Source organism: Amia ocellicauda, chromosome 10 (genome assembly GCF_036373705.1).
Source record: "Amia ocellicauda isolate fAmiCal2 chromosome 10, fAmiCal2.hap1, whole genome shotgun sequence".
NCBI classification, from domain to species: Eukaryota; Metazoa; Chordata; class Actinopteri; order Amiiformes; family Amiidae; genus Amia; species Amia ocellicauda.
The window spans coordinates 1,122,211-1,148,858 of NC_089859.1; the positions used below are offsets into that span (position 1 = coordinate 1,122,211).

At 40.0% G+C, this 26,648-nt stretch overlaps 1 protein-coding gene across 1 annotated transcript in view; it reads right to left on the minus strand.

The window, feature by feature from the left end:
- Positions 1-6,581: 6,581 nt before the first annotated feature.
- The window catches only part of LOC136759654 (teneurin-1), a 32,320-nt gene continuing 12,253 nt past the window's right edge, over positions 6,582-26,648 (minus strand). The window contains exons 2-3 of the mRNA XM_066714619.1: positions 21,092-21,352; positions 6,582-6,685 (exon numbers count right to left, since the gene is read on the minus strand). Coding sequence (XP_066570716.1) covers positions 6,582-6,685; positions 21,092-21,352 — 365 coding nt within the window. The remainder of the gene's footprint in view (positions 6,686-21,091; positions 21,353-26,648) is intronic.

Here is a 26,648-nt window from a genome sequence, read left to right on the forward strand (position 1 = left end):
TACATCTATCACTTCTGCTAATCTATATGTGCTGGGATGAGCAGATGTTTTTTAATACAAGTAAGTTCCACTGAACAGAAAGTTGTGTCACCCCATGCATCTACATTAAAAGCATGAATGTCGAGCAATTATTGTGTCACACAGCTGTGTGAGAAAGGGGTATTGATCAAGTTGATCATTAAGCAAATCTCAATTTAAATGTAATGAATTGATTATATGCACTGGGCTTGGACAGAATTGGGGTGTCAGCATCTTCAAACAGCTGCTTTGGATGTGTATCATCTCCATTATCATCAGCCATTGTCAATCCCCTGCTGGATACAGGTCCACTTATTACTCCAGCAGAGCATCTCATCCTCAACATTGTCCTCCTCTTGTTTGCATCTCCTCTCTTGCGATCCAGTCCAAAGTTTAATTTGCCCATCACTGATTCTATCAGCTTTTGTGAGAATCTCCTCCATTTCTTCTCCAAGTTCCTTCAAGACCTGTGCTTTGATTTCACCACCAACACCAGATGTTTTCCCATTTGTCATCTTCTCTGAACCATAAGCTACGTTTCTAGAATCACCAATGGTATTTACTCTTCCTGTTCACACTGGTATCAAACCTATACCAGTGTACGAATAATTCTTCTACTCTTGATAATCGTACCTCAGTAATCTGATTGATCTTCCAGTATTATTTGTAGGGCAATGATTTTATGTTTTCCTGTCATGGGAGACAATTTGTGTTTTTGGTGCTCTGGCGGTTTTTGATGGTTTCTTTCTTTAAGATTTAGTTGAGCTTTCTTCCATGTTTTTCTGTCTCCAGTAATACTTTGCCTTAGTGTTTTGCACAGTCATTCAATGTCATTCACTTCTGATTTGGGGTCTTGATTGTGATTCATTTGCCTTCCTGTCTGCAGGAGTCCTCTTCACTCCGGAGAGATCTTTTAATGGAGTTTCAAATGATTGGTTCCATGTTCTTAAGTCATTTCCATGGTGTTATGATTTTGTCACACTGGTTTTGATTCTTGGACTTGAGGATATAAATATATATATACACACATCTCTCTTTCTCTCTCTCTCTCTACCTCCCTATCTATAGCTATGCATATGCAATAATTTATTTTTAACCTGCATCAAAAATCTATAAGCCTCTGTCGCATCACTTAATAATCATAATAATAGTATGCTGAATTATTTTGTCTGCCATCGTGATGCGTGCCAGAATACAATGACTCTCACAACTAAAGCCAAAATAACTGCAATTAAACAGGGCACGGCCATTTTGCTTGTAAATACTTAAAGATTCATCACATTAGATAAAGTGGATTTATTTTAATCCTGAGAGCTGTAATACATATTTTTACATCACTGTGTGCAACAGCGATGGCTATAGGAGGGCAATGCAGTGAATTGCTGCTTATTAGAGTGCAGGTACCACCGCTATGATCATCAGAAGCACTGAAACACGTATACTGGAGAGTGCAAGCTTTTTGTATTTAAGATCAGTGTCGTACCACAATAGAGTCTGGGAGAATGTCCTGTTAAAGAATAACCTGGTAAACCTGTACAGACATGTTTTATGCGGGAAGGTGGGACAAAATGGTGTTCTCATCTTCTCTGATTCAGTAGGGGGCCACATCTATTAGCAAAGCGCAGTGTGAAACTCACGTCAATTGCTGTAAAGTAGGCCCCTATTACCCAGCAGCCATCCTGCTCATATCACTATGTCTCGACAGGTGAAATTATGCCATTACTCCATGAGCACCAGGCGCACATCGCACTGCACAGATATGAAGAGGTCAAAAGCCTGACAACAGCTATGATTACGAAGAGTCCCTACAAAAACTCTATACAAGAGCAATGGGCAGCAAAGATGGAAAACCCATCACCTCTCCGAGAAAGCACTGATTGAAGTGAAATATCAGAGTCCATGATTCACCTGCGCCTTTGATTTCTTTTTTCCAGGCCCATTTCACCACAAATATAGTCGTGATCAGAAGAGTAAGAATGCCTCCGCATTCACAGAGAATATCTTTCCTACCATCATTCATTTATTGAGTATAACAATGGGCATCTGAAGACTAAACAGAATGGCTGAACCTACAGACAAAATGATGGTCTGAAAACATGATCACCGCGAGTGCAGACGTGTCCCTGCTTGCTTGATCATGGCATTGAGTCCGCTCCACTCTTACAGTCTGGGAATTAGTGTGATGGTAAATTTGGCTTTTCACCCCATTTATAGTAGCAAAGTAGGGTACCTCAATGCTTGGCATAGCTTATTTTTTTATAATTTAAATTTAAAGCAAATTAAAGGAATAAGTGTTACATTTCAACTTCTAATTTCTGCTGTATTGTTTTTTAGGTCAATGTGACAAGTGTATACAGAAGCATTGCATTTGACTTAATCTTCACAGATACATTTAGACTTGTGTATTCAGATAAATAAGAAAAAAAATCTGAATTAAATATGCATGTATGTATACATATATATATTTCCTGCAATGACATTCTACACTAAATCGCCTAAATTGATTTTTGTTTTAATCATTACCTTGGTATTTATATTGCTGCCCTTTGTAAAATGAGAACATTTTATAGATGCAATTATTCACAGTGAGTTGAAACTCTAATGCTGACAGAGATGCAATATTTTATATGTGTGTATATATATATATATACACTCACCTAAAGGATTATTAGGAACACCATACTAATACTGTGTTTGACCCCCTTTCGCCTTCAGAACTGCCTTAATTCTACGTGGCATTGATTCAACAAGGTGCTGAAAGCATTCTTTAGAAATGTTGGCCCATATTGATAGGATAGCATCTTGCAGTTGATGGAGATTTGTGGGATGCACATCCAGGCCACGAAGCTCCCGTTCCACCACATCCCAAAGATGCTCTATTGGGTTGAGATCTGGTGACTGTGGGGGCCAGTTTAGTACAGTGAACTCATTGTCATGTTCAAGAAACCAATTTGAAATGATTCGACCTTTGTGACATGGTGCATTATCCTGCTGGAAGTAGCCATCAGAGGATGGGTACATGGTGGTCATAAAGGGATGGACATGGTCAGAAACAATGCTCAGGTAGGCCGTGGCATTTAAACGATGCCCAATTGGCACTAAGGGGCCTAAAGTGTGCCAAGAAAACATCCCCCACACCATTACACCACCACCACCAGCCTGCACAGTGGTAACAAGGCATGATGGATCCATGTTCTCATTCTGTTCACGCCAAATTCTGACTCTACCATCTGAATGTCTCAACAGAAATCGAGACTCATCAGACCAGGCAACATTTTTCCAGTCTTCAACTGTCCAATTTTGGTGAGCTTGTGCAAATTGTAGCCTCTTTTTCCTATTTGTAGTGGAGATGAGTGGTACCCGGTGGGGTCTTCTGCTGTTGTAGCCCATCCGCCTCAAGGTTATACGTGTTGTGGCTTCACAAATGCTTTGCTGCATACCTCGGTTGTAACGAGTGGTTATTTCAGTCAAAGTTGCTCTTCTATCAGCTTGAATCAGTCGGCCCATTCTCCTCTGACCTCTAGCATCAACAAGGCATTTTCGCCCACAGGACTCCCGCATACTGGATGTTTTTCCCTTTTCACACCATTCTTTGTAAACCCTAGAAATGGTTGTGCGTGAAAATCCCAGTAACTGAGCAGATTGTGAAATACTCAGACCGGCCCGTCTGGCACCAACAACCATGCCACGCTCAAAATTGGTTAAATCACCTTTCTTTCCCATTCAGACATTCAGTTTGGAGTTCAGGAGATTGTCTTGACCAGGACCACACCCCTAAATGCATTGAAGCAACTGCCATGTGATTGGTTGGTTAGATAATTGCATTAATGAGAAATTGAACAGGTGTTCCTAATAATCCTTTAGGTGAGTGTATATATATATATATATACATACACACACACACACACACACACACACACACACACACACACATGTGTATGTGAGTGTGTGTGGCTCTCTTGTATTTGTTTCACCTTCTGCAAAGACAATACAATTATTGCTATTATTTCAACAGGATTCATACCATTTCTTTAAGCTGGCAGCCCTTGGGAGGATTGTGAATCTGCGTTGCTGCGATGATTTAGCATTCCTTGTGTTTTCACTCAATAAACAAATAAACAATGTGATACACTGGGTCTGCTCTCAGTGCTAAATCAATGAGGAAAATAACATGAGCCACCAAAATAACTCCCAAACTGAATCCCTCTCTGTTGTTGGTGCTGTTTCAGGCAGATTTGTTTATTTGATCAGAATTCTAATTCTGTTTTGTAGAAAAAAACAAACACAGATCTACTGTACGTCCCTGGCATGATACAGAAAGGAAAACAACATGTACGTGTATTAAATACTGCCTTTGCGATAAACATTAAAATCACAGCATTTAACCTCTGACCGCAAACACTGTACACAGGTGTTCAAGTTATGAATTTGCACAAAACAAAAACGGTCTTTTCTGCAGGGAAAGCGTGTTTTTCTGGCCAGCCAGCAACCAGAAACAACAGTGGGCAATTCCTCTGACAGGCTGCCCTGACAACAAAACACACACCTAGTTTAGCTTTAATGTGGATTCAATTATAATTTAAAGACTGTAATGATTAATTCATTTTTCAAGGTTTGCCTCCAAAAATCCTCTGGCAGGGAATTATCTTGGTGTTAAACATAAGATGCCACGTTTGAATTTGCCTTGCTTTCCTTTGACAGAAGAACCAGCCGTGCTTATTTTAAACATGGAGTCTGAACGAAACACTAATACACTGTGTGTCTGTTTTGTTAGCACAGAAATAATTATATTAATACCGTTGACGTGTTACCTTTCCATATTCCTGCCTTTCAGCAATTTCACCGAGGCCAGCAGAAAAATTGATATTCTGTCCTGCTGGCAAGGAGACAAGATCAGATGAGGGCTACGTGGTTTTAAGACTTAATCCAGTGTTTAGCAGTGTCTTTTTATTCACTGTGCCGCTGGTAACTCACGCCTTGCCAGCAGGCCATTGATGGCCCAGCAGCCTCCAAAAAATCTCAATTAACAGTCTGAGAACAAAACAATCTGTTTCCGGGTGGTGGTGTGGCTGGGCGGTGTGGAATTAATAGTGAGCGTGACGGAGCCTATATTTGAGGTGAAGCTGCCCGGATCTGTTCTAGGACCATCAGACACTACTTTAGCATGAGCATCTATACGGCAGACAGAGGTGAGAGTCATTAAACGATGATAGAACTGGCTCTTCTCCCCATTGGATAGCTGACAGAGACAAGCAGCTCCAGGAGACTGAATCGTAACCCTACCCCCCCCACCTCCTAGATATGATAATGCTTAACTGCTCCCAGATTGCTTTCTATGACTTCAGAGCTGAAAGACTTGAGTTTGTGCCAAGTGACAGGGTTCAGACTCCCAGGGAAAGAGAGGAAAACCTGAGATTGCTGCACAAACACTCTTGAAACAATGAGGTAGTGGCGCCACTCCTCTAAACCGAGGGACCCTCGCCAAAGCCTTTCTATGAAATGGTATTTCGGTATGCAAATCCCGGTCAGTGTTGGCTGGGGCCTCTTTGTTGGATTGGCTCAACAGAACAATGGCCTCCAACACTAGTCCTGGAAAGCTCCGGTGCACCGGGTGCTCTGAAGGTCTTCGAAAAGTGATTAAGCATCACGTTTCATCTCAACTGAGCCCATCATTGATTTGGTTAAGTAACCCCTCAGTGGAAATGATCACCAGAAACCCCTGGAGCTCCAGAGGCCAAGAGTCGGGCAACCCTAGAGTAGTGGAATTAGATGTGTCTTGATTTACATCCCCAATCACCCGATGTGTTCAATCAACAGGGGGTTCAACACAGAGCAGAGAGGAGTGCGGCTCATTCAGATAAAGTCTCGGCTTCACTGTCATTCTGGCTGGAACATAAAAGGTGTTGTCCATTCGGAACTCAGCGGGGCATCAGGGCGTGGTCTTCACAAAGTTGCGACGCACAGAAACAAAACAAACGTTGACTACAAAATTTAAAAACAAAGACACAAACCCATTCCTGTTGAAAGAGTTAAGGGTAAGATTGTGCTCAGGAAATTAGGCAGCCTGTGATCTCCACTGCATTTATCAAGCAGTAACAATGGATTTCAATTTAGGAGATGGAAGACAATTATCTTTTGTTTTACATTCTCATGCCCCATAGGAAACGTAAAATGTAGTTGTTTCATGTAATAGCTTTTATAATAACTTGTTTAGGGGATATACTCTTAATTGTCTGTTGTCTGACAACACAACACAGACAGCTTACACTGGGCCACCCAGTATGTCGGATACAAAACCTCCATGGGGTTCAAACAGACTTCGGAGAGTTGTTGTTATTTTGCATGTGTTTTTTTTTTCATTAGTATTTGATTGCTTGGTGAATGTTAATTTGATTTGGGAGAATAATTCATCCAGCCATTTTTTTCTATCTTCTCCTTTGAAATGATTAAAGTATTGAACTGATGTGAGAACATGATATGGTTTAGATTTTCATCTCAGTCCTTTTTCCTGAAATGTTTGTGTAGTACGGAAAACAAATGTTCTGACAAAATATTTATCTTTCTTATACCCCGTTTCCACTAGCCACGTTCAGCTGCACCTCAGCGTGGCCGTGCCGTGCCTGGGGGTTTCCACTGGGGCTCAGCTGCACCTCCGCCTGTGCCCAGACTAGTCTCAGGCGGCACAGTTTCGTACATCATACCGGCTGAGTCCCACACTGGTCTGGGTCAGTACTGTGACATCCCTGGTAGAAACTTTTCCAAAGAAGGAATATGCCCAAGCCAAAAGTTTATTGCACTTTAATGTTAGAGGTATTTCAGCCTCCAGTTTAAAACACTAAATCCCAGAATGCTGCAGTCTCACACCGGCTTAGACACCCAACAGAAATGAAAGAGAGGAAGCCGACACAGACTCCACACACAACATCCAAACTGCTTTTAACATTTATCACATGCAGCACAGCACAGGTGCCAGAGTGGTTGTCTCTTCTCAATTGAGATGCCTCTAATCTATGGTGAACAAAGCCGGAGTTTGATTTCACACCTGTTTCATACGGATGTAAATTCTCCGGCTGACAGATCACAGGAGTGACAGTAATTTGGAAACAAACAAACAAACAAACAAACACGACTGTTTATTCCTTCTCATCCGGCTGAATGAAGTGATAGTGGACAGGCCTGTGAAGTCAAAGACAACTCTGCGGGAAGCAGGACAGCGTGGGGTAAAATGTAAAAAACTAAAACAAATATCTGTAAAATGTAAACTATTTTATAGCCAGCTGTAAGCAGTGTATGTTCATAATTTGCTGCAGTTGTAACATGAAAAAGCGGTTAATCACTGGTCATATTAAAGGTAATGTTTTTAAACACAGAGTTCTTTCCCAGTTCAAAGTCAATCCCAGTTTTGTTGGTATTTACATTTACAGCTATACTAATGATTCAGTGATGCGATTGGTGCGTCATTCAATCAATGCATATTTTCAGGTCCAGCAAACAAGTATACGAGTTAATGTACCAGCAGGAAATGAGTTTATTACACAGATGATACCTATGGAGACTTGGTGTTCAGTTTAGGTTAAATTATTAATGTTTCACCACCTCACATGTCACATACTTAGTTTTATTTGTGTATCTGAGGCACTAGATAAATGTTAGGTGATTGATTGACAATCATATATGATAATAATTTGATGTAATTTGTTTGGGCGTATCCGATGTAACACACTGGCAATTTTCTGGCGCATTCCTACTGGGCTCAAATCTCCAGCAAAATGTCCACATCATTGTCTATGAACAACAGACCATCTGACAGTGTACAAAATTGTTCTGAAGTTGAACTGTTATATTTGTAGACTAAGAATGACAGGATGTAAAACAACAACAGCAAAAACAAGTAAGATTTTTGTTCCGGTATTGAAACATGTTTTTTCCAATTATGCATCTTTGTAGTGTTGAAATACGAGATACATATTGAATAAACTGTCAATTTTAAGACAGAAGACACTGTAGGTCTATCCCTGTTGTCATCTAGCTTCTTCAGGGATAAAAAATTGCTATTGTGTACAAGGACTGTTCTTTTCATTGAAAAACACTAAAAAGCTAAATTTCTACCAACAAAAATTGAGAAGAAACAGCACAATGAGCATTTCTCTGCTGCAAAACTACTGTGGATAGTGACAATACAATGAATAATTTATTCTGAAATTTGAAACACCTATAATTTGGTAATCTATAGGCTTTATAATAGAAAGCAATACTTTTTTAACAACTTCTAATCCATAATACTGATACAGCAATAGAAATTTAGCTGCTCTGGAGAAATAAAAGCTTTCAAAACCAGCAGATGTTTCTTTGGCAAACAGAGACTTTTAAAAATGAAATCTAAAATACCCAGAGAGACGGTGCAGGGAGGCCACCGTGAATGCGATTCGTTTTCCCTGCTCTTTATGCGAGAACAATATTAAAAGCCTCTCTGCAGCTTTCAGAGAGTAATATAAACATGAGGGGGCATTACCTTGTGTAAAGCTAACAACCTGTCTACTTTCAGCATCGGACAACACAATGGAAAAAAACAGCTCACTGTGTTGCTATTTAAAGCACTTATGTGAGGATAAAAGGATATCCTCTGAATATTTCTAATTTATCTCCAGTGTGTGTTGAAACGTTTTATAATACCAAGGGCTATGATTTAAAATGATCATCTTTTACCAAGCTTGAAAGTTGGAAACAAGTAGAAAAACTTTAAAACTGGCCTATAACCTGTTATAGACTATATTTATGATAATAACATGCATAACACCACGCGTAATAACAAGGATTAGACGAACATTTGTAAGATTAAATAATGCTCTTTTGTCAAGTCTTGATTATGATGCCTTTGTAGGCACAGCTAAAATGGCAATTACTACTCAAACTGCATGTTCACACCACTGATTTTTGTTGCAATCAATTCAGAGTGTCACGTAGCTCATTTATTGACTGAATACTAAAAGCGTGTGTGTGTGTGTGTGTGTGTGTGAGAGAGAGAGAGAGAGAGAGAGGGTCAGTGTATTGAAACCTGGGTGAATCAAAGTAAACAAAGAATCACTACTGGCCTCAGAGTAGGCGTGTCAATTCCGAATATTAGATTTCTAAACTGAAAGAGCTTCATTGCAAGTTAAATCTAATACTCCTCTATAAATACAAATAGGTTTATTTGCACATGAACAGAGGACATGATCTGGCAGCTATTTGGAGAAGCGCGACTACTACTTTGAAGTAGTTAAGTTCTTTCAGGACATTTAAAGGAAAAAACTTCATCTCGTCTTACCGGAAGTATTTGGACTCGTTCCCCTTGAAGGTGGTGACACCACACACACACGACACGGGCGAGCGCCTGGGAGGCGGAGCGAATGATGCGAGCGATACAAATACAACACAGAATTTCAACATCAGCACTTTCACTGAGACATGAACTGTATACGGGAGTCCAAAAGGTTTTATTGGTTTTCAGTTATGATTAAATGTCTGTTATATCTGTGTGCATGTCGTTATCTCACTTAAAATCACTTAGAGTTGTAATTTTACAGGAATTTGAAACTAGTGTGTGGGGCTCCCTGAATATTGATTAAAAAGAACATAAAAAGATACCTATAGAGCATTAATTACATTAATTACATTAAGTTCTTCTGTTTGTTACCAAATTTAGTATTTCTTTTGGTCACATTTCTAACCCCATACACCGGGGTCACAATACAGTATACTTTCATGTACAATATATGTTTGTGTGTTTATGTGAAGGAGTGACAGGTTGACAGTCATGAGCTGTGCCATTGTGTGGGATTGGTCCATCGCAAATAGAAATAAAACATTATTCTGTATTCCCTGTCTCGTGTCATTTGTGTCTGGAGTCCATTGTCCTTCAGCTGCCAGATTTTCTTACACACAAGTTTTTTTGTGAAATTGGCAAGCATGTGCAAATGAAGGCAAACTCAAGTATTCTGAATTAGGTGTTTATATATCCTATTTATTATGTATTTCATTCTTGGAAGACCCCCTCACCCAGGGCGAATAATATTCCACAGCTCCACTTTTCCTTAAAAATTACTAAATACCCCCCCAACCCTCCTCCAATGTTTCCTGCCACTATTTCACCTCGTCTACTTCCCCCCCTCACCTCTGCTTGGTGTCTGCAGAGTAGGAGGCCTTGACACTTCAGATTAAAGCACGGAAATGAATCCAAAGATGCAGATTTATCAGATGCTATCAGTCTTGGAACTATTAAAAATTAATAGAATCATCTCATGCAGCCAGTCTCATATTATCCTTTCTTCCCAATTTTCAAGCAAGAAAATAATAATCAAAATGAAACCACACTGAACAAATAATACCTCCTTGTTATACATTTTAAATCAAGATCTGTCTCTCTGTTAGACTACTATACAATTACATGATAGGAAGGTTTCAAGTCAACTATTGATTCGCTCCTTCTGGGTTTGGGGTAATTTAATTAACGTACATTAGATCCTTAAGGCGGTACAGGGGAACAGCATTCTGGTGTATATTGATATTAGTCACAATATGAAGGGATCAGAAAGTGCCTAACTCTGCTTTTACACATTCAATGCTTCACGAGCAAAGCAGATGGGAAAATGTCAGTTTATGACTGTAAAAACTCCTTGCATTTCATTATACTCAGTCTCAATATACAGTATAAAACTATGACCTCTTCTAAGACAGTGAGAAAGGCAAGTGTAAAGAAATGTGTGACCTTCCTTCGTAATTGTCTACAGCTTATCAAATCATCTTTAAATGACTGTTTTGAGACTGATTCTTGTAGCGCAAATTAACAATGTGATTTTCAATTACGATAATTTCCAAATCCTCCTTTGGGTCACTTCATAAACCCATTTAAAAGGGTTTATATCTATTGTGGCATGTCTCCATGTCTCTACCACCTCTATAAACCATGCTTTAAAAACACCACTTTGAAAACAACTTATTTTTAAAATCAGGCCAGTGACAAACGTCCCTTTTTTCTCTTGGTATTCCTTAATGAGACGGCATGGCAGGCCGGCCGTGGTCCCGTGTTCCCCCTCGCCTCAGGGAGACTGAGTGCCCTCCCCGCACGCCACCCCTGGCATCTGAAGACAGAGCTGATCGATAATGAGTGATAGCCCATGCTTTAGCAGCTAAAAGCCAGCCTGCCTTTCCCTGGCCCTCAGGGGCCCCATTGTGCGATTCTTAATCTCACACGAGATCGCGCCTCAAAGTGTTCTGCGCAGCGTATATATTATTTGTCACCATTACGTGAAAGGAGCAGCGCTGAGAAGGTATGAAACCGTCAAATGTTCACATGGTAGCAAAGGTGCAGACGTTCTATGTAATAAATAATTAATTAAATAACTAAAAAAAGCTGTACCTCCATAATTTTTTCACAGTTGTGAAATTGCCTTGGGAACTGTGGGAATTGCTTGTGGGGCCATAACGCACTCTGAAAACACTCTCCCTTCTTCTTGGGCAATATCAATTCAATCCATTTTTATTTAGTATAGCGCCCCCTGCAGGGTAGACACACAGTGCTGTACAGATTGAAAATACACAGAGAAATAAGGAACAAATACATAAACCATCAATAATAAGATAAAATAAACCATCAGACACGAAGGAGAAAAAAATAAATACTCCTTTACTACCAAAACCATAAGCACTAATATCAAAAATACAAACAAACACTGACAATTTAAGTGAATCACCCATTCCAGTTGAGGGAGAATTTCAGCCTTCACTTCTTTTCAATTCAAGTTCACCTAGCAGAGTGTGCCAAAATGGTAATAAAACATCTTTTGCACTGAGCGCTCACAGAGACCAGCGGCTTAAGAGTTTCCTCTGAGTTCTGCCCACCATCTAATGGGTGGAATAGAAATTTCATGCGAACTTGTGCCTTTGACAAATTCAAAGCCTGGGGTGGCTCTGTTCTCTCCAGCGCTGGGAATATGACCTGTATTGTGTACTTGCTCCAGTTTTCTGGCAGTTTCAGCAGAAAATGATAACTCTATTGAACAGCAATAAGCTCCAGAGAGTACTTCTCAAAATATCATTTATAACTGTCACAGGAAAACCAAAACATCTCTGTGCACTTCCTCCAGTCTGATGCTCCGTACGTGATACTTGGAAATTAACCTTTTCAAGTTTTGGTTGATGCATTAACCTGTTTCTGACCCTGTATTTCGAACATTTTCTCCTGTTTCATACAGCACTGAACAATGTGAGCCAAACACTAAAAGATAAAAGCCACCGATGCAGTAGCTTACGATATAATTTATGGTCCATGGTGTGACTAGCCGTTTTCCATTGGCTGGGAGTCACATAAATTACATTAAAATAAATACAAAGCCCCCCAAATGTGCGCAACACGGATATTCAACACAATCATCCCAAACTATTATATTTTGGTGAAACGATATGACTCACTGGAACGATCGCACATAAATCACGATGCGCAGAAGTACAAAAGAGCGGAGAGTGAGAAGTATTAAGCTCACTTGTTGGACACACCTGCTCAAAAAAACTTGAGACGCTGGATTAAACGAAGCTTGCTCCAACACAGCACTGACTTATTGAGATATGTAGAGTAGGTCAATTTCGACTTACTCTACACAAACTTAAGTTGACTACACACAAGCATGAGTGCCTATAACATGATATATTAGTCCATTATTGACTCTGTTTCTTTCTTTGGAAGCACAGATGATCATGTGTTAGATGATGCCCAAGACCTAAACACAACTTAGACAAAGCTCTGGGTGTAACGCACTGAATTTAACTTGGAGACGGGAAACAGCACTGAGTAGGAGAGAGCCGAGCGGTTTTATAGCTACTCTTTCTTAAAAATTAATCCAGTATTGTAACTTTGGCCCTCAGGTCTGTTTTGATTGTAAACAAAGTTGTCAATATGTAAAGTTTGTTGTCCTACAAGGCCTTTTGCCTGGTGGAGAATTTTATAGATACACAACAAGCATCTGAGCCAGATAATGGCTGTAAGGCCTACTTGTCAGTCTATGTGGAAGTTAAAACATTTTTCAGTTGTTACTTGCCATATAAGTGACTGTTTCAGATCTCTGGCTGCTCACATGATTGATTAGTTTACATTAATGTCAGAGGAAGGCAGCATTAACAGCTTACTATTGACAATGCTTACAATGCGAAGTCTCCTGAGTCGAGGGTGAATGCACTTTATGAACACCAAGGTCAATTACTAGTTGTTAATGCCCACTGCAAGAGGCATTTTTGATATTTTAAAAGTGTGCGTCACTTTAAATATAGTTTACAGCGGACAAATTAGAAAGTGTATTTTAAAATATCTTTCCAAAATAGCCTAAGCAAGGTATCATCAAATCTAGAACTCCTTATAGTCTAGAAAGGTTTTATTTTTCTTCAGCCTTTATGCTTCACTCTTTTGGAGACATTATCCGAGTTTTCTGCCCTTTTCCTCTTATTTTGGGTAGAAATTACACATTGAAAGGGAGTTCACTGGATTTCTGTAAACTGCAGGTTTTAATCAATATTAATACAAAAATGTGCTGAAATATTATTTTCATAGAGCCAACATTTGTTACAATACTTTCCCATATTTATACACGAACATCGCTGGCATTTTATTATTTTTTAAAGACCATACTGCATATATTTTATGTATTGAAATGAAAATTTCCAGGCTTTCCAGGCAGTTACTGGTGAATAATGTTTTCCTCTCTGCCTAAAACCTGATTGGGTGAGATGATCCGTGGGGTTTATAATTAATATTAACGCGGAAGCGAGGACTTTAAAGGATGCAGATCTGTACTATACTAAATCTAAGTTTAAAATATTAATGACTAATTGCAATCTCCCACGGCCATCTCAGAGTGCGCACTAAAATGCATCACTCAAGATGGGCAGGAAGAGCTGTAGGGTATGTGTGTGTAAACTCAGAAGCTTTAACCCCAGCCCTTTATTCCAGAATCAGAATATGGAGAATTTCTAACCCATTCATCACAATTCCCTTGACATTATGGTCATACACTGCAATTAGACTAAAACAAGGGCATACAGACAAATGGAAAACAAGCAACGACAACCAGAAACACAAACTTCACTTTAAACCAGAATTCAATTCAACACTGACACCCTGAACAGATCGGCTGATTCTAAAGATGAACAAATACTCACAACCGAAGACGTAAACAAGGGGTCTGTTCGTGTGGTTTATGCACAGCCAGGTAAATTACTCCTGGGCTCTCATATCACTGAGACAACAACATTCAGATCAAGTCAGAGCCACACCACCACCACACATAATCTGTCACAATTTCGCAGTTTACAACCAACAAGGTATTGATTTGTGAAGAACCACTTTTCCCCCCCCTGGTTTGTTGGTGCTTATTCAATTTGGAGCTGCCATGCTTTTGTGCAAATGAAAACAGAGAGTATGCATTTAGGTAAAGCCCTGTGAGGTTTATAGTTCTGCCGTACAATCCAAGGGCACCTGAAAACCAATCTTCACTTTTGCAAGGCTTAGATTGGTTGTCTACCCTCGTCCGAAGCAGGACGTACAGATTGACAAGAATTGAGTTCTCACAATGGGGGGGAAGGTCTATTTGCAGTTTAAAAGCCTGTGTGGAACTGCAGCATTGCATTAAATATGTTCTTTGACATCCATGTATGTATCAAACATTATTTAAATATTGATAGTATGTTGGGACAGAAACAAAACACACAAAATACAAACTAAAAAAATTCCAGTTGAGGAGCAACCATGTTCAAGTCATCTTCACAACTGGTGCAATCAATCAATTAAAAGTATTTAAAAGTGATACAAATATAATCATAATCTGACATTCATAGTGATAGTGCGATATCTTAGAAATGTAACAGTGGTGTCTGAGGAACAGTCTGATAACTCAATTCACAGCTGTTTACAATGACACAGAATCACAACGGATCTCACTTTTAACTATTAATACCCTCGATGAGCTCAGAAACACACCAGCACAAAAACAACAGATGAGCACCCACTGAATCACTATTTCAAGCCTAAAACTCATTTACAGTGTTCATAAGAGAGGAAATTAAGTCCCCTCGGATAACAAAGGCAGAATTGTGGGTTCTTTAAATGAATAATGCACACAGGAAGTGGAAATATAAACCCAAATTCTCCAATGACTAGCCTATTGTTGAGAATATGTTGTTTAGGAACAAGTGGCTCAAAATACCTGAAAAGATCTGCGACTGAAACAGGCTGACAACAGACGGAGATCAATGAGACGGAGCAATTAAACTTCCACAACTGTATTACACAATTAGCTTAAAGAAATTAAATGATCGTTTCAAATCAGATTCTCTTTGTACAGAATAATTTATTTGAGTCAGATAAGAGAAGCGAGGAGATTAAATCCTGCACCTTAATTTAAAATCCTGTTTTGAGCCCTGGGAAGAAAATATATAATGTTTAAATAATGAAAGACACAATTCAAACTGCTATAGCACTGATATGAGTGTTTGTTTTAGCACTGCAGGAGCCTGGGCAAACAATCATTATTTCTGTTTTGAACATTGTATTGTGGAGCCCTGTGCTCAGCTCAGACGTTTGCCCTCAAACACATGAACCGCTAGGTGTCAAACATAGATCATTATGCGTTGAGGTTGATCGTATGCATGGGCTTTGCCGAGCAATCCTACTTTTTTATACGACACACTGTGGTTTGCAGAAGGTCATTTTTGTGTCGACAACAGTCTCAGACTCCTGCGCATGGAATACATATGCGGCACATTGCTTATAAGTATGAAAATCAACACAGGGCTTTCATGTTTTTATTGTTATTGGTGTGTTTTGAGGGTATATGAGTTTTCAAGTTGAAAATAGCTCCCAAAGGGACTGTGGGACATTGCTGGGCACAGTGGGGAGTGCTGAACTCATAACAGAGCAGCTGTTAGGCCCCTGGGTGCTGTCACTCATCAAAACTGCACTTCCACATTGGCTGTAGCCAGATGACCTACATGCGACCTCACAGGTTTGGGAGCGATATTCTTTTCCTGATAAGCAGGGCTGCACTGAGACAAAATAAATAATCAGGAGCGAGGGCCACGCCAAGGGCCCACAGCTCCACTGAGATGAATAAGCTCAACCAGGAGTGGCGGCCCCACAAAGGGCAAAGGGACTCAATCTGGAGCAGGAAGTCTACAGAGGATCATCTGAGTAACAGCACACAGGGGCCTATCAGCAGTTGTGATAGTTTTCAGCTCTTCTCACTGCGTGCAGCAAGGTCCCGCAGCCCCTTCGGGAGCCATCTCCACTCTCAGATAACCAGGGTTGCATAAGCAAGCGAATGCTTCGTAAGTGTCAAACATCAATCACACAGACCTCTGGGAGAAGGCTCCCCATTTGTGGCACCAGAAGAGGGCTCCATGTAGTGTGTGATTAGAATAAACCCTGACAGCGCGGACTGGAAAATTCTGCCCAACTGATAATCTCTCCAAGAGACAGTCCATTTATTTCCACCACACTGTTACACTGGATCTGCACAATCAAGGAAATACAGTGGGTACAGTTGGACCCTTTGCAGTTTGCGGTTGACGTTAACACGTGACAAAGACAACAATTTTTTCTTGTCCAACGAAGTGACAGGTTAGATTTTTGCTTCCTAATAAACTGGAAGGGAAAACATGGCTGCAGTTTATATATATACAGACACACACACACACACATCTATACATATTTCTCAAATATACTCATCAGATATTTTATGCACTGTTCGATTCACTGGTCTACATTAGTAGCTTTTCAATAAGAAACACACAACGTTTTGACACCCTGCTAGAAACCCGTTTGTTCTTAAGACGCTAAATGCAGGTATGGAAACAGTCCGAGACACAAATTAGATTCATGGAAATGTGTAGAGTAGCTGTAAAGTTGATTATAGGTATTATTAAACTTTCAGGTGAGAAAGCATTACTCTGTAGTGCATAATCTGGTTAGCCTATAAACACTTTCCAGTTATAAGTGGCTATCAATTGATGTGATTCGAAAGATTAATGGCAGGACTGGTCTCGGCTGAAGCACTTTTCTTTTGGGACTGCCTGACCATTTGTTTTCATTTTGGTGTATTAAATCAATAGGATATGAACTTCCTGAGAAGGGAGAGTGCTGTGTGGATAGTCCTGGCATGAGCCAAACCTTTGATTTCCAAAGTCCTGATTGGCTTTTACAGGTGATGTGAATTAAACTCCCAGTACCTCACAGCATATTAATGCATTTCATTCTATAGTAAGTGGTCAAACCAAAGAGTTTTTAATGTGGCCAATCATTGCTTATCTTTAGCTTCATATTTGAGTATGAAAAGGCAAATATCAGAGCCTTTGAGTTTGTTTGGTAGAGAATATCTTGTAAATATGTAGACTTTTCTTCCTGGATGTTTGATCTCCTTTAAAATAAAAAGCTAATATTCTGAATATTCAATCAATGAATATGTTTTCATTTAATTTAAATCATTATTTTTTCCTCGGACTGAAATCCAAAGTATAATCTCTACAGCACAGTGATGGCCTTTTAGACCTGTGTTGCAAATAAATAGACTCGGTGTTTCAGTGTCATACAACGCCATAATAAAAATACTCCTCTTTCCTTTTAATTGTGTATTGTATACAAATTGCAGCACAGGAGTGTTTGGATTATTTAACCACTGATACAACACCCTATACTGATTAATACATGTACATATATTGATTATAGTTTGTGTGCTGAAGCATTTAGCATTTAGTCCTGTAAGGCTTTTTCAATTAACAAATACAATTGTATGTAAAATAAATCGTAATGGTTTGAACAGAAGTGTGATAATTAAAACACAGCTACAAAGACAAAAAATGATTACCAACAATAAGTAGGACATCAGTGCATAATGTTTAATTAGGTATAGTTCAAACATTGTATTCTGTATAGGGGGGATGTGAATAACTCAAAAATGGGGTAAATTAATACAAGATTAAAAAAAGTAAAAAAAAAAAAAGGTTGACAATCTATCTAATTAGAATAAGCATCCAAACTTGGGAATTACCATGGTGTGCAATGTTCAGCACATAAAGGGTTACAGAAAGCACACGGCAGAGGACTTCATGTGGAAATCACAGGCATCCATCGCATGCTATGCCCAGAATATGCACATCTCACATGACAGACTAATAAAACCCAATCCTGGCTGATAAAGAAATGAAGATTTTTCAATTTCTGCGCTCACTGGACATTCTTTCAAACATGACAAACATGTGTGTTAGAGAAGAAGGTAATCAAGGCACATCATGCTGAGCTATCACTATCAAAACATTTGTAGCAAATTACAAGCAATACTAGCCTGTCCAAAAAGAAATCTGCACAACAACAACAAAAACAACACACACACACACACACACACACACACACACACACAGGAGTAATTAAAAGGAGACAAAGCTCAATTGTCAGCTTAGTGCAACAATCTCAATGAGTACGTTTTAAAATAAATGGAAATAATTTTGTAGCTGAATAATTAAATCATTTAAGAACAAATATGCGCCTTATTGTATTTAATGGTTTTAAATTAGGGCTTATGAGCCACAGTTACAGATGAAATTAATCCAATTGATTAGAGAGTAGTGTTTTTATGTGCCCATTAACAATATTCATTTCTTTCCCTCTGAACTTTCCAATAGTTTACTTCAGTCAAGCTTTATTAACTGCAGTCTCCCTTGGTTGTATTTCTGAAGAGGTTACGATACTGTCATTGTTTCGGATGCTAGTCAGGAAAAAACACCCTCTTCTTAAGCGAATTAGATAATGTAAATTGGGCGATTGGGCTTAAAATCCGAGCTGACAGCTCTACTTTCCTCTTATGTTTTCATCCTTACTGCTGCTCCGAACATGAGTGTGATCTAACAACGCACTCGGCTCTACGGGTGCCATCCGGAGAACATGAAAAGAGAAATCGCAAACAGCACATGAGGGGGGAGGGGAGGGTTACTGAGTCTTTGTTTGGATGCAAAGTAAACTCCCAATGAACCTCCCCTCGCTGCGCCACTTATTTTAAGCTGCAGATCACATCCACATCAGCGTTACACAAGGTTCGAAATGGCGGATTGATGCAGCTGTGATCGTCGCGTGTCTGTGTTTTCCGCAGGTTTTTAGATGCTGCCTAACCTGTATTCCCATATAATCGCCTTCTGTGGTTTCCTCCGCGACTCCAGAACAGATTTGTTCAATTGAGCTGTGCGCTGCCACCAGAACCAAAACAGAAGCAGGCCTGGGTACTTGTGAGGGGAACGGCGGAACGGGGTGCGCAGAAGTCCTTTGAAGGCGGAGGGAAACAAAGAGGCCGACTTAAAATGCATAATTCCATTTTCACCGGGATGTTTGCTTTTGATTTTTTCTGACATTTCTGTGCGAGTGATCGCTTTCATGACAGGGGAGCCCACAAAAGTTTGAAGACTTTGTTGTGCTGATGAAAAAGAATACGGTATCAATAATGCATCTCCCCATTCATTTCTGATACGAATGCAAAAGTGTACCCTTCTGCATATGAGAGAAGCGGAAAGCAGAGATGGAGAGGGGGGAATAAGGCTGCATGTGAGGGAGAAGAGATGGGGGTACACACACACGCACACGCACACAACATCTGGAGTGGGGACTCTGCTCTCTGAACATGGAAGACTACTGACCAAAAATTAACACTCTTCCACAGAGCGCTAACTCTCCCCGACAGAGACGAATGCTCTTGGAAAAGGAATCCCTTTTTCTCTCTATGGATTATTAATGCCAAACGTCAGAAGAGACGGTGAAAATGAGATTTTATTTTTCTTTTCTGTCAGCTTTATTACAGCTCATACCTTTAACATAGCCTGAAGCCATGCTTGCTGTCCCTTTTATCGGTTTATCTTTTCCCCGTTTATAAGGTAAATCGCAATCGTCGAGAAATCTCTGCGTTTGTTGTCGTGAGCTCTGCTCTGTGTCTATGCAGGCCCTGTGCCATCATGGCGGCTGGCTCTGGCGGTTGCCCATTATTTAAATTTCATATGCTGAGTAACACTGAGAAAAGTGAGCAGATAGCTCATTAGAACAGACTCGGATGCCAGTAAACTTCATATCACACCCAATCTATCTCCTATGCTACCATACGCAGGCTTGTGTTGACAGCAATGAATGAAGGCACCAGGCATATTGTTGGTGTTCACATCACTAACGCCCTCGTGGATCAAACGGAAGCACCCTTTGTTTATATTTATCACCTGCTTTCTTTCTGAAGCAGCAAAATATCTCCTACCTCTCTCTCTCTCTCTCTCTACATTTTAAAGAGATGGTTTAGAAATCCAAACTCAGCAAAACATCTCTTGCTGTTTTCCTGTGGGAAATTCCCGTGTACATTAATGCTGACCGCTCATCTCCGACGTGTTCTCCGAATGCTGGAATCACTCTGCTTATCTGCTCATTACTAAATGATCTCAAACTCATTAGACGCTGGCCGAGAATATAATACATATTCCCTTTCTTCTGTCTCAAAGATCTCTGTCTTTCTGATGGTATACCAAAAAAAAAAAATCACGCTGGGGTTTATTTCGGAGATTTCTCTCGCTGGTGTGAATAAACCAAAAGGATCTCCCTCATATTTCAAGCGGGGGAAAAAAAACATCAAAATCATCCAATCCTCCTATGCAGTTTCTTGTCTTTTAGAAGTTGAAGTTAAATTGCCCTTTTATGTCTCCTTTGTGCTATGATAGCAGTGGTGGACAATTTTATGAAATACATTTTATATATGTATTTTATATCAATAAATATAGGCTGCTTTGAACTGTCTCTTTTACACAGGCCTCTATCTTAGCCTTCCTCCTTCATCCCCACCCACCAACTCCTCTCCCCCAGAATCCATCTCTTCCCTTTAAAGCCAGATTCTTTAATAGTTACTGTTTCAAAACCACATTAAATAAATATAAAATAAAGTGAAGCACCACCCGCTGATATATAGAAGCTTCAACTGATAAATGCCAGGGAAGAAAGAAAGAAACAAAGTGACTCTGTTGTCGCTGGAGTCCTTACCGTTTTCCCCATCAGATTTCCTCTCCTGCTCGGTGTCGGTCAGCGACAAGACTGAGTTGGCCCGGCTGGACAGACAGGAGCTGTGCTCGGACTTGATCTCGCGCATCCAGAGCCGCAGGGCGTGGTCAGGGGAGGGTCCTCCCTCCGTCTCCGTGTCCACGTCGGAGCCCAGGCCCATGGGGTAGCCGTGCTGGGGGGCCGGGCGCAGCTCCGACTGGTAGCTGGGGCACATCATTTGTGGCGTGTCACAGAATTCAAGTTCTTGGGGAGAAACAAAACAAAACGAATATGACTATTTAGATATATTGATATATACACATATACACACACACATATATAAATATAGACAGCCGTTCCCCACTGTCGCAAGCACTGATATGCAATAGCCCTGCCTGATATAGCTCTTGCATTGTTATACCACTCTGGGGTGACACAGAGTGCATACAGTACCTTGTGTTTACCCCCTGCACACCATCACAGCTCTTCTCCATGTAGGATGGCATTTTAAGCACAAACTACTTGACTCTGCCCTGTGTTTAATTGAAGATATTGCTCAAATTAAAACATGAGCAGCACCAATCATTATTGGTGTGAATTCAAATTCGCAATCTGTGATACAAGTTAATACATAACGTGTAGCTCCACTTTACAGAGCCCCCACTGCCACGCATGGTGGAGAATGCGGGTGAGGCTGTTGGGTCAGGAAACAACAATACGATGTATTGTTTAATGTGTTGATTTACTTAAACTACAGTGTGCGGCTCTCAAATCAAAACAGACAAACAAAAGCCATAAACAAAACCCTAAAACGAAACGTACGACATGGTTCTCTCTCTACACATAGATCTAATATAAACGAGACACACTGATGAAATCCGAATTCCAAGACATTCATTCTCGTGATTCTCCTCTTTGCTCTGTTCTCTCTCACACTCTCCTATCCCAGGCTCTCCTCCTGCCTCTCCACCACCAGGAAGACCAGAGCTTCCCTGTTTTAGACAGGAGGGGAACCAGACAAATAAGTAGTTTTCCTCCACTGGCGGAGGTGCAGGGCAGTTCGGGCCACTCGCCCAGCATGGCGTCACAATACACACACACTCCTGTGAGTTCCGAGCCTCAGGGCATCAGAGGTCCAGGTCTTTGATTAGAAATTCCTTCAGCTTCCCCACAACTTCCTACAATGCAGGTCAGTGATCTCACCAGCCTCTATTCCCACTTACACTGCTTTGTGCAGCGCATAAATCCATTATTACTCATATGTAGGAATAGAGAGAGTTTTATAATGTCAAGTAGTGTGGGTTGTAAGATTCCAGAGGCAGGAGCCAGATGGATTGACAAACACGGCCCATCCTGGAGGACTGGAGCTGAGAACCCATCCTTTACAGGGATTTCTCCTCCCAGTGGGTCTGAATTCTGGGACAAGACAACTCCATTATGGTACCAGGTCAGCCTGCTTCAAAAACAGAACAGCCAACGGATATGTGAACTGCCTATTTATTGTTCCGAATTATCTTTATGGGGAAGTGTTGAGGCTGTTTTGTCCTACTTGCTCAGCCCGGGAATAGATCCATGTGTTCAGCTTCTTCTCCGTGTCCTTCAGGCTTGTGTTTCATATTTGAAATTAAGGCTGTCATGATGGATGAAGTCAGGATTGATTACCTAAACTGAGCAGCTACACTGTGAGATAGAAAGGTTGTACTTTTATGAACATCTCCGATAATAAATTACTGGCACCTTCAAAAAGTGAGAAATGTCTAGTTATACCATTCAAAGAGGTATCAACAAATAGGCAAAGGCACCTAACCTTGGATATTTGTTTTGTAACAAACATATAATACAAAATAAATAAATTATATATGTATATATATATATATATATATATATATATATATATATATATATATATATATATATATAGCACTATCCTAATCTATGAATAAAACTAAACTGTCACAACAAACCATTTTGAATGACTTTTAGTCTAGACCGTGAGATTGGTTTCATGTTCAGTAAAATGTTATATTGTCTTACAAAACTAAAAGGACATTTAAATGAAAACAGTTACGTTTAAAAACATTTACAACATTTCCTCCTAGGTTAACATCACATACAGGAAGTTCTCTGTGTGGTTTATCTCACATACTTATCATTCATCACTGTGGATTACAGAACGCATTGCATAAATATGTGATTAAAAAGAAACTGCAGTAATGACTGTTTAATATTATCAAAATAATGTAACCATATACAAAATGCTTCTATATTTATTGTATGATTGTACTGATGATTGTACTCATGTTTGTTTTTAATAACTAATCCTGTAGGGCTATTTGTATCTACCCTGAGAGTATATCTGTAAATTGTATCTTTTGGTTTAACTGCAGTAATTAACTCTGACCAATGTAAGGCACAGCCGAGGAGGAGGATAATTAAGCTTCACTCTTCTCTCGACTACGATTCTGATATCAACAGTCATGTAACTCTTTTAAGAAAAGTATCGTAATATTCCGAAAGTGATATTTCAGAAAACAGCACCTAAAATTTTTGATTAAATCCTGAAAACTAATAAAAGATACAGCTTGTACAAACACTTTTCGGAAAACTATTACATGTGCATCCTTTTCCCCTGAACTTGGGTTGAAAAACATAATACATAATGTAAAAGCAGTATCTATTGTTGTTGTTATTATTATTATCACTGTTATTAATGTTGTGGTGGTGGTGATGATGAAAACAATTAAATAATACAACCAAATAATACGTCTGAATAATTTGATGAAACTATTTTCCCACTATAAAATGAAGTGACATTTTAGACAAATGTGTGCAAAACAAAGTGGTAATGCAGTCAGATGCCAGAAAGATGTGTAGTGAAGGTGGACTGATGATTGCATGAGGACAATTATTTTTTATTATTATTGTTATTTATTTTCTTAGCAGACGCGACTTACAAAATATAAGAGCAATACAAAGTACGAGAAAACTGAGCCTGAGAACTGAGCAAATAACCTGCGTTTTACGATGACTTCATTCAATGTACCACTGCCTTGATCCGAATTCGTATCAAGATGTTCATGCAAACACCGAAAAGTGGCGCTTGATAAAAAAAATCTGTGTTCGGATTTAGTTTTCGAAATGCAATAGTTTTTGGAAATAACGCTTCGTCATGTAAACGTACTGATTGTTTCCAAGAGAAGAAGTCCCCCCCAGAGATCTCAATCTCGCTTGTGTCCCTTGAGAGCCTCTACACAGTAGCGGTGGTTTCTGTTTAACCAAGCAGACGAGGAAAACCAGGGACAGTGTTTTCTCTACTCCACCACATACTCCTCCATCTGGGCAGACCGATCACACAAGGGGGCGTCCAGTCTTCTCCCATGTCTTGAGGAAATATAGAGCCATTTGTCCCTTGTGTTCCCTGCAGACTGGTTATTTATTTGACAATAGAGAAAACACAGGCTTTCACACACAGCAGGCCTAATGTGTGAAGAAGAAAAAAAAATGGAATAAAGACTATGTGGTTAAATGATGGAAATTGATGGAAAAACTACAGCAACAACAGAATTGAGAACAGTCTGTTAAAAGAGTCTAGTGAAATTTGGTTTTGAGTTGTTGCATTAAAAAAAAAAAAAATACAGTCAACTAAACTTTACAAAATCCCGCACAGGAGGGTGAAAAAAGCCGGTTTCATATACGAGTGGAATAAGTAGTGTAGTATAGATGGTTTTGCTTTGGGGAGTTTCTGCACCCTACAGTGTGAATAACATCACGCTGTGCCCTTTATAAAGGCATCCTGGGATACACAGATGCCTTTGACATTTATCTTCCCCTAAGCATGGTGTAAAGGTTATCTTTTTAAAAGACACTGCGAAACCTGAGAAAACACGGCGAGTGAATCTACATTTCCCAGCTTTACTTGTCTTAAGGATGAGTCAAAACTAGCCTTTCTAATCAGCAAAGCAATACTATCAATACTTTGCACAAGAAAGCCAAGAGAGGAGGCCTTGGAAAACAATCACTACACAATTGACATTCCGGTAAATGACACAGAATAATCCATGAGTCCATGATGTCAGGCATAATTCATTAAAGTTTACATCACCTGCAGGAGGAATAATCAATGAAATGCATGTTTTTCTGATGTCACCTGGGTTTGGTAGTGAAAAACTGTTCCCTGATTGTATTTCCTAACTGACTCGTACAGAGACATTGATTTGAAGTATCTGTGTTGAATACACACACGCAATACTATATAAAGATTATTACACATATTAAAGGCTTTAGAGATAAGGGGGCATGTAAAGTTAAATGGGTTCTTCCAACTCAGAAAGGTGGGGTGCTTAAATATCTTAAATTTATTTTTAGTTCAGATTTACAAACCCCCGTGGGGGAGTTTACTTTACAGCTCAGGATATTTGATGCTTGAAAAAAGAAAAGAAGAAAATCCTCCTCTAGTAGTTTAAATTTCTTTCAAAGGCTGAGATACACATGGAAACCTTTGCACAGCAGTTTTCCAGCTCCCCCCCCGCTTTGCTGTCATTTTTCATCACTTCACTGACAGCCAGTGGCAGTCGATGCAAATCTGTAGCCAAATCTCTACAGCTTTTGTGTGCTAATGCAGGCGTCTGGAGCTTATATATTGCATTTGCATGGTTTCCAATGACACCGGTTGTATCAGAACCATACAAAACCCGTCACTTTTCATGTTTTGCACTGATTCGTAGCTCCAATTCCTTCTCCTTCTTCTGTAAATCAGACAATTTCACAATCCTAATTATTCTGAGCTCAAAGCAGTGTGTGGAAATGAAATCGAAATGCCGCCGAACACGGATAGATGAAACAGCCCTCGTCTCTTTTGTGTATTCGCCTTTCGACAAAGCAAAGACTTAAAACAGCCATTAGACAAGTTATAACTATCACAAGAGCTTCTTTACAGCAAACAAGTGTACATGCACACCAATATATCTGAAACCTGCTACACTATGTGAAATATCGCAGGAACATTTACATTCTCTGCCCCTGTGAGCCCGAGGAGATGGCTATTATAGTGTCTGAACGCTGGCGTTAGCTTTGAATTACCTCAGGCAATACCAGCACAGTTTTCTTGCAGCCGTTTCAGATCAAACATAAGGGTGGTGGCACTTGAGGAGCGGAAACGGTTAAGGGCTCATATTAGCGGAGGTGGCCGGGTCAGTGAGTGCCTGTGGAAATTAGCAGCATGGTGGCCCGGCCTACGGGAGATTCCCCCCCAGTTTAGAGGCTTGATTCCCAGCTTTGTTGGTATCACTGGTATCTGAGTGTTAGATCTCAGCGCAGCGGGGTGTGGGAAAGCGTCCACAATAATGAGATAAGTGATCGCTCTCCCAGGAAGGAAGAGATTAATTAAGACGCGGCGAGTAAAGACAGTCCTTCTGCACCGACTCCACGGATGACAACTAATCAGCTGTAGGCCTTTGAAAACCACGGTCTGATGGGACGGTGTAAACTGCGTCGGTGTCCTTCCTCCAGTGAGTGGCTTCTGGAAGGGATTGCTGAAGGAAAGCTTTAGACTACAGAAAAT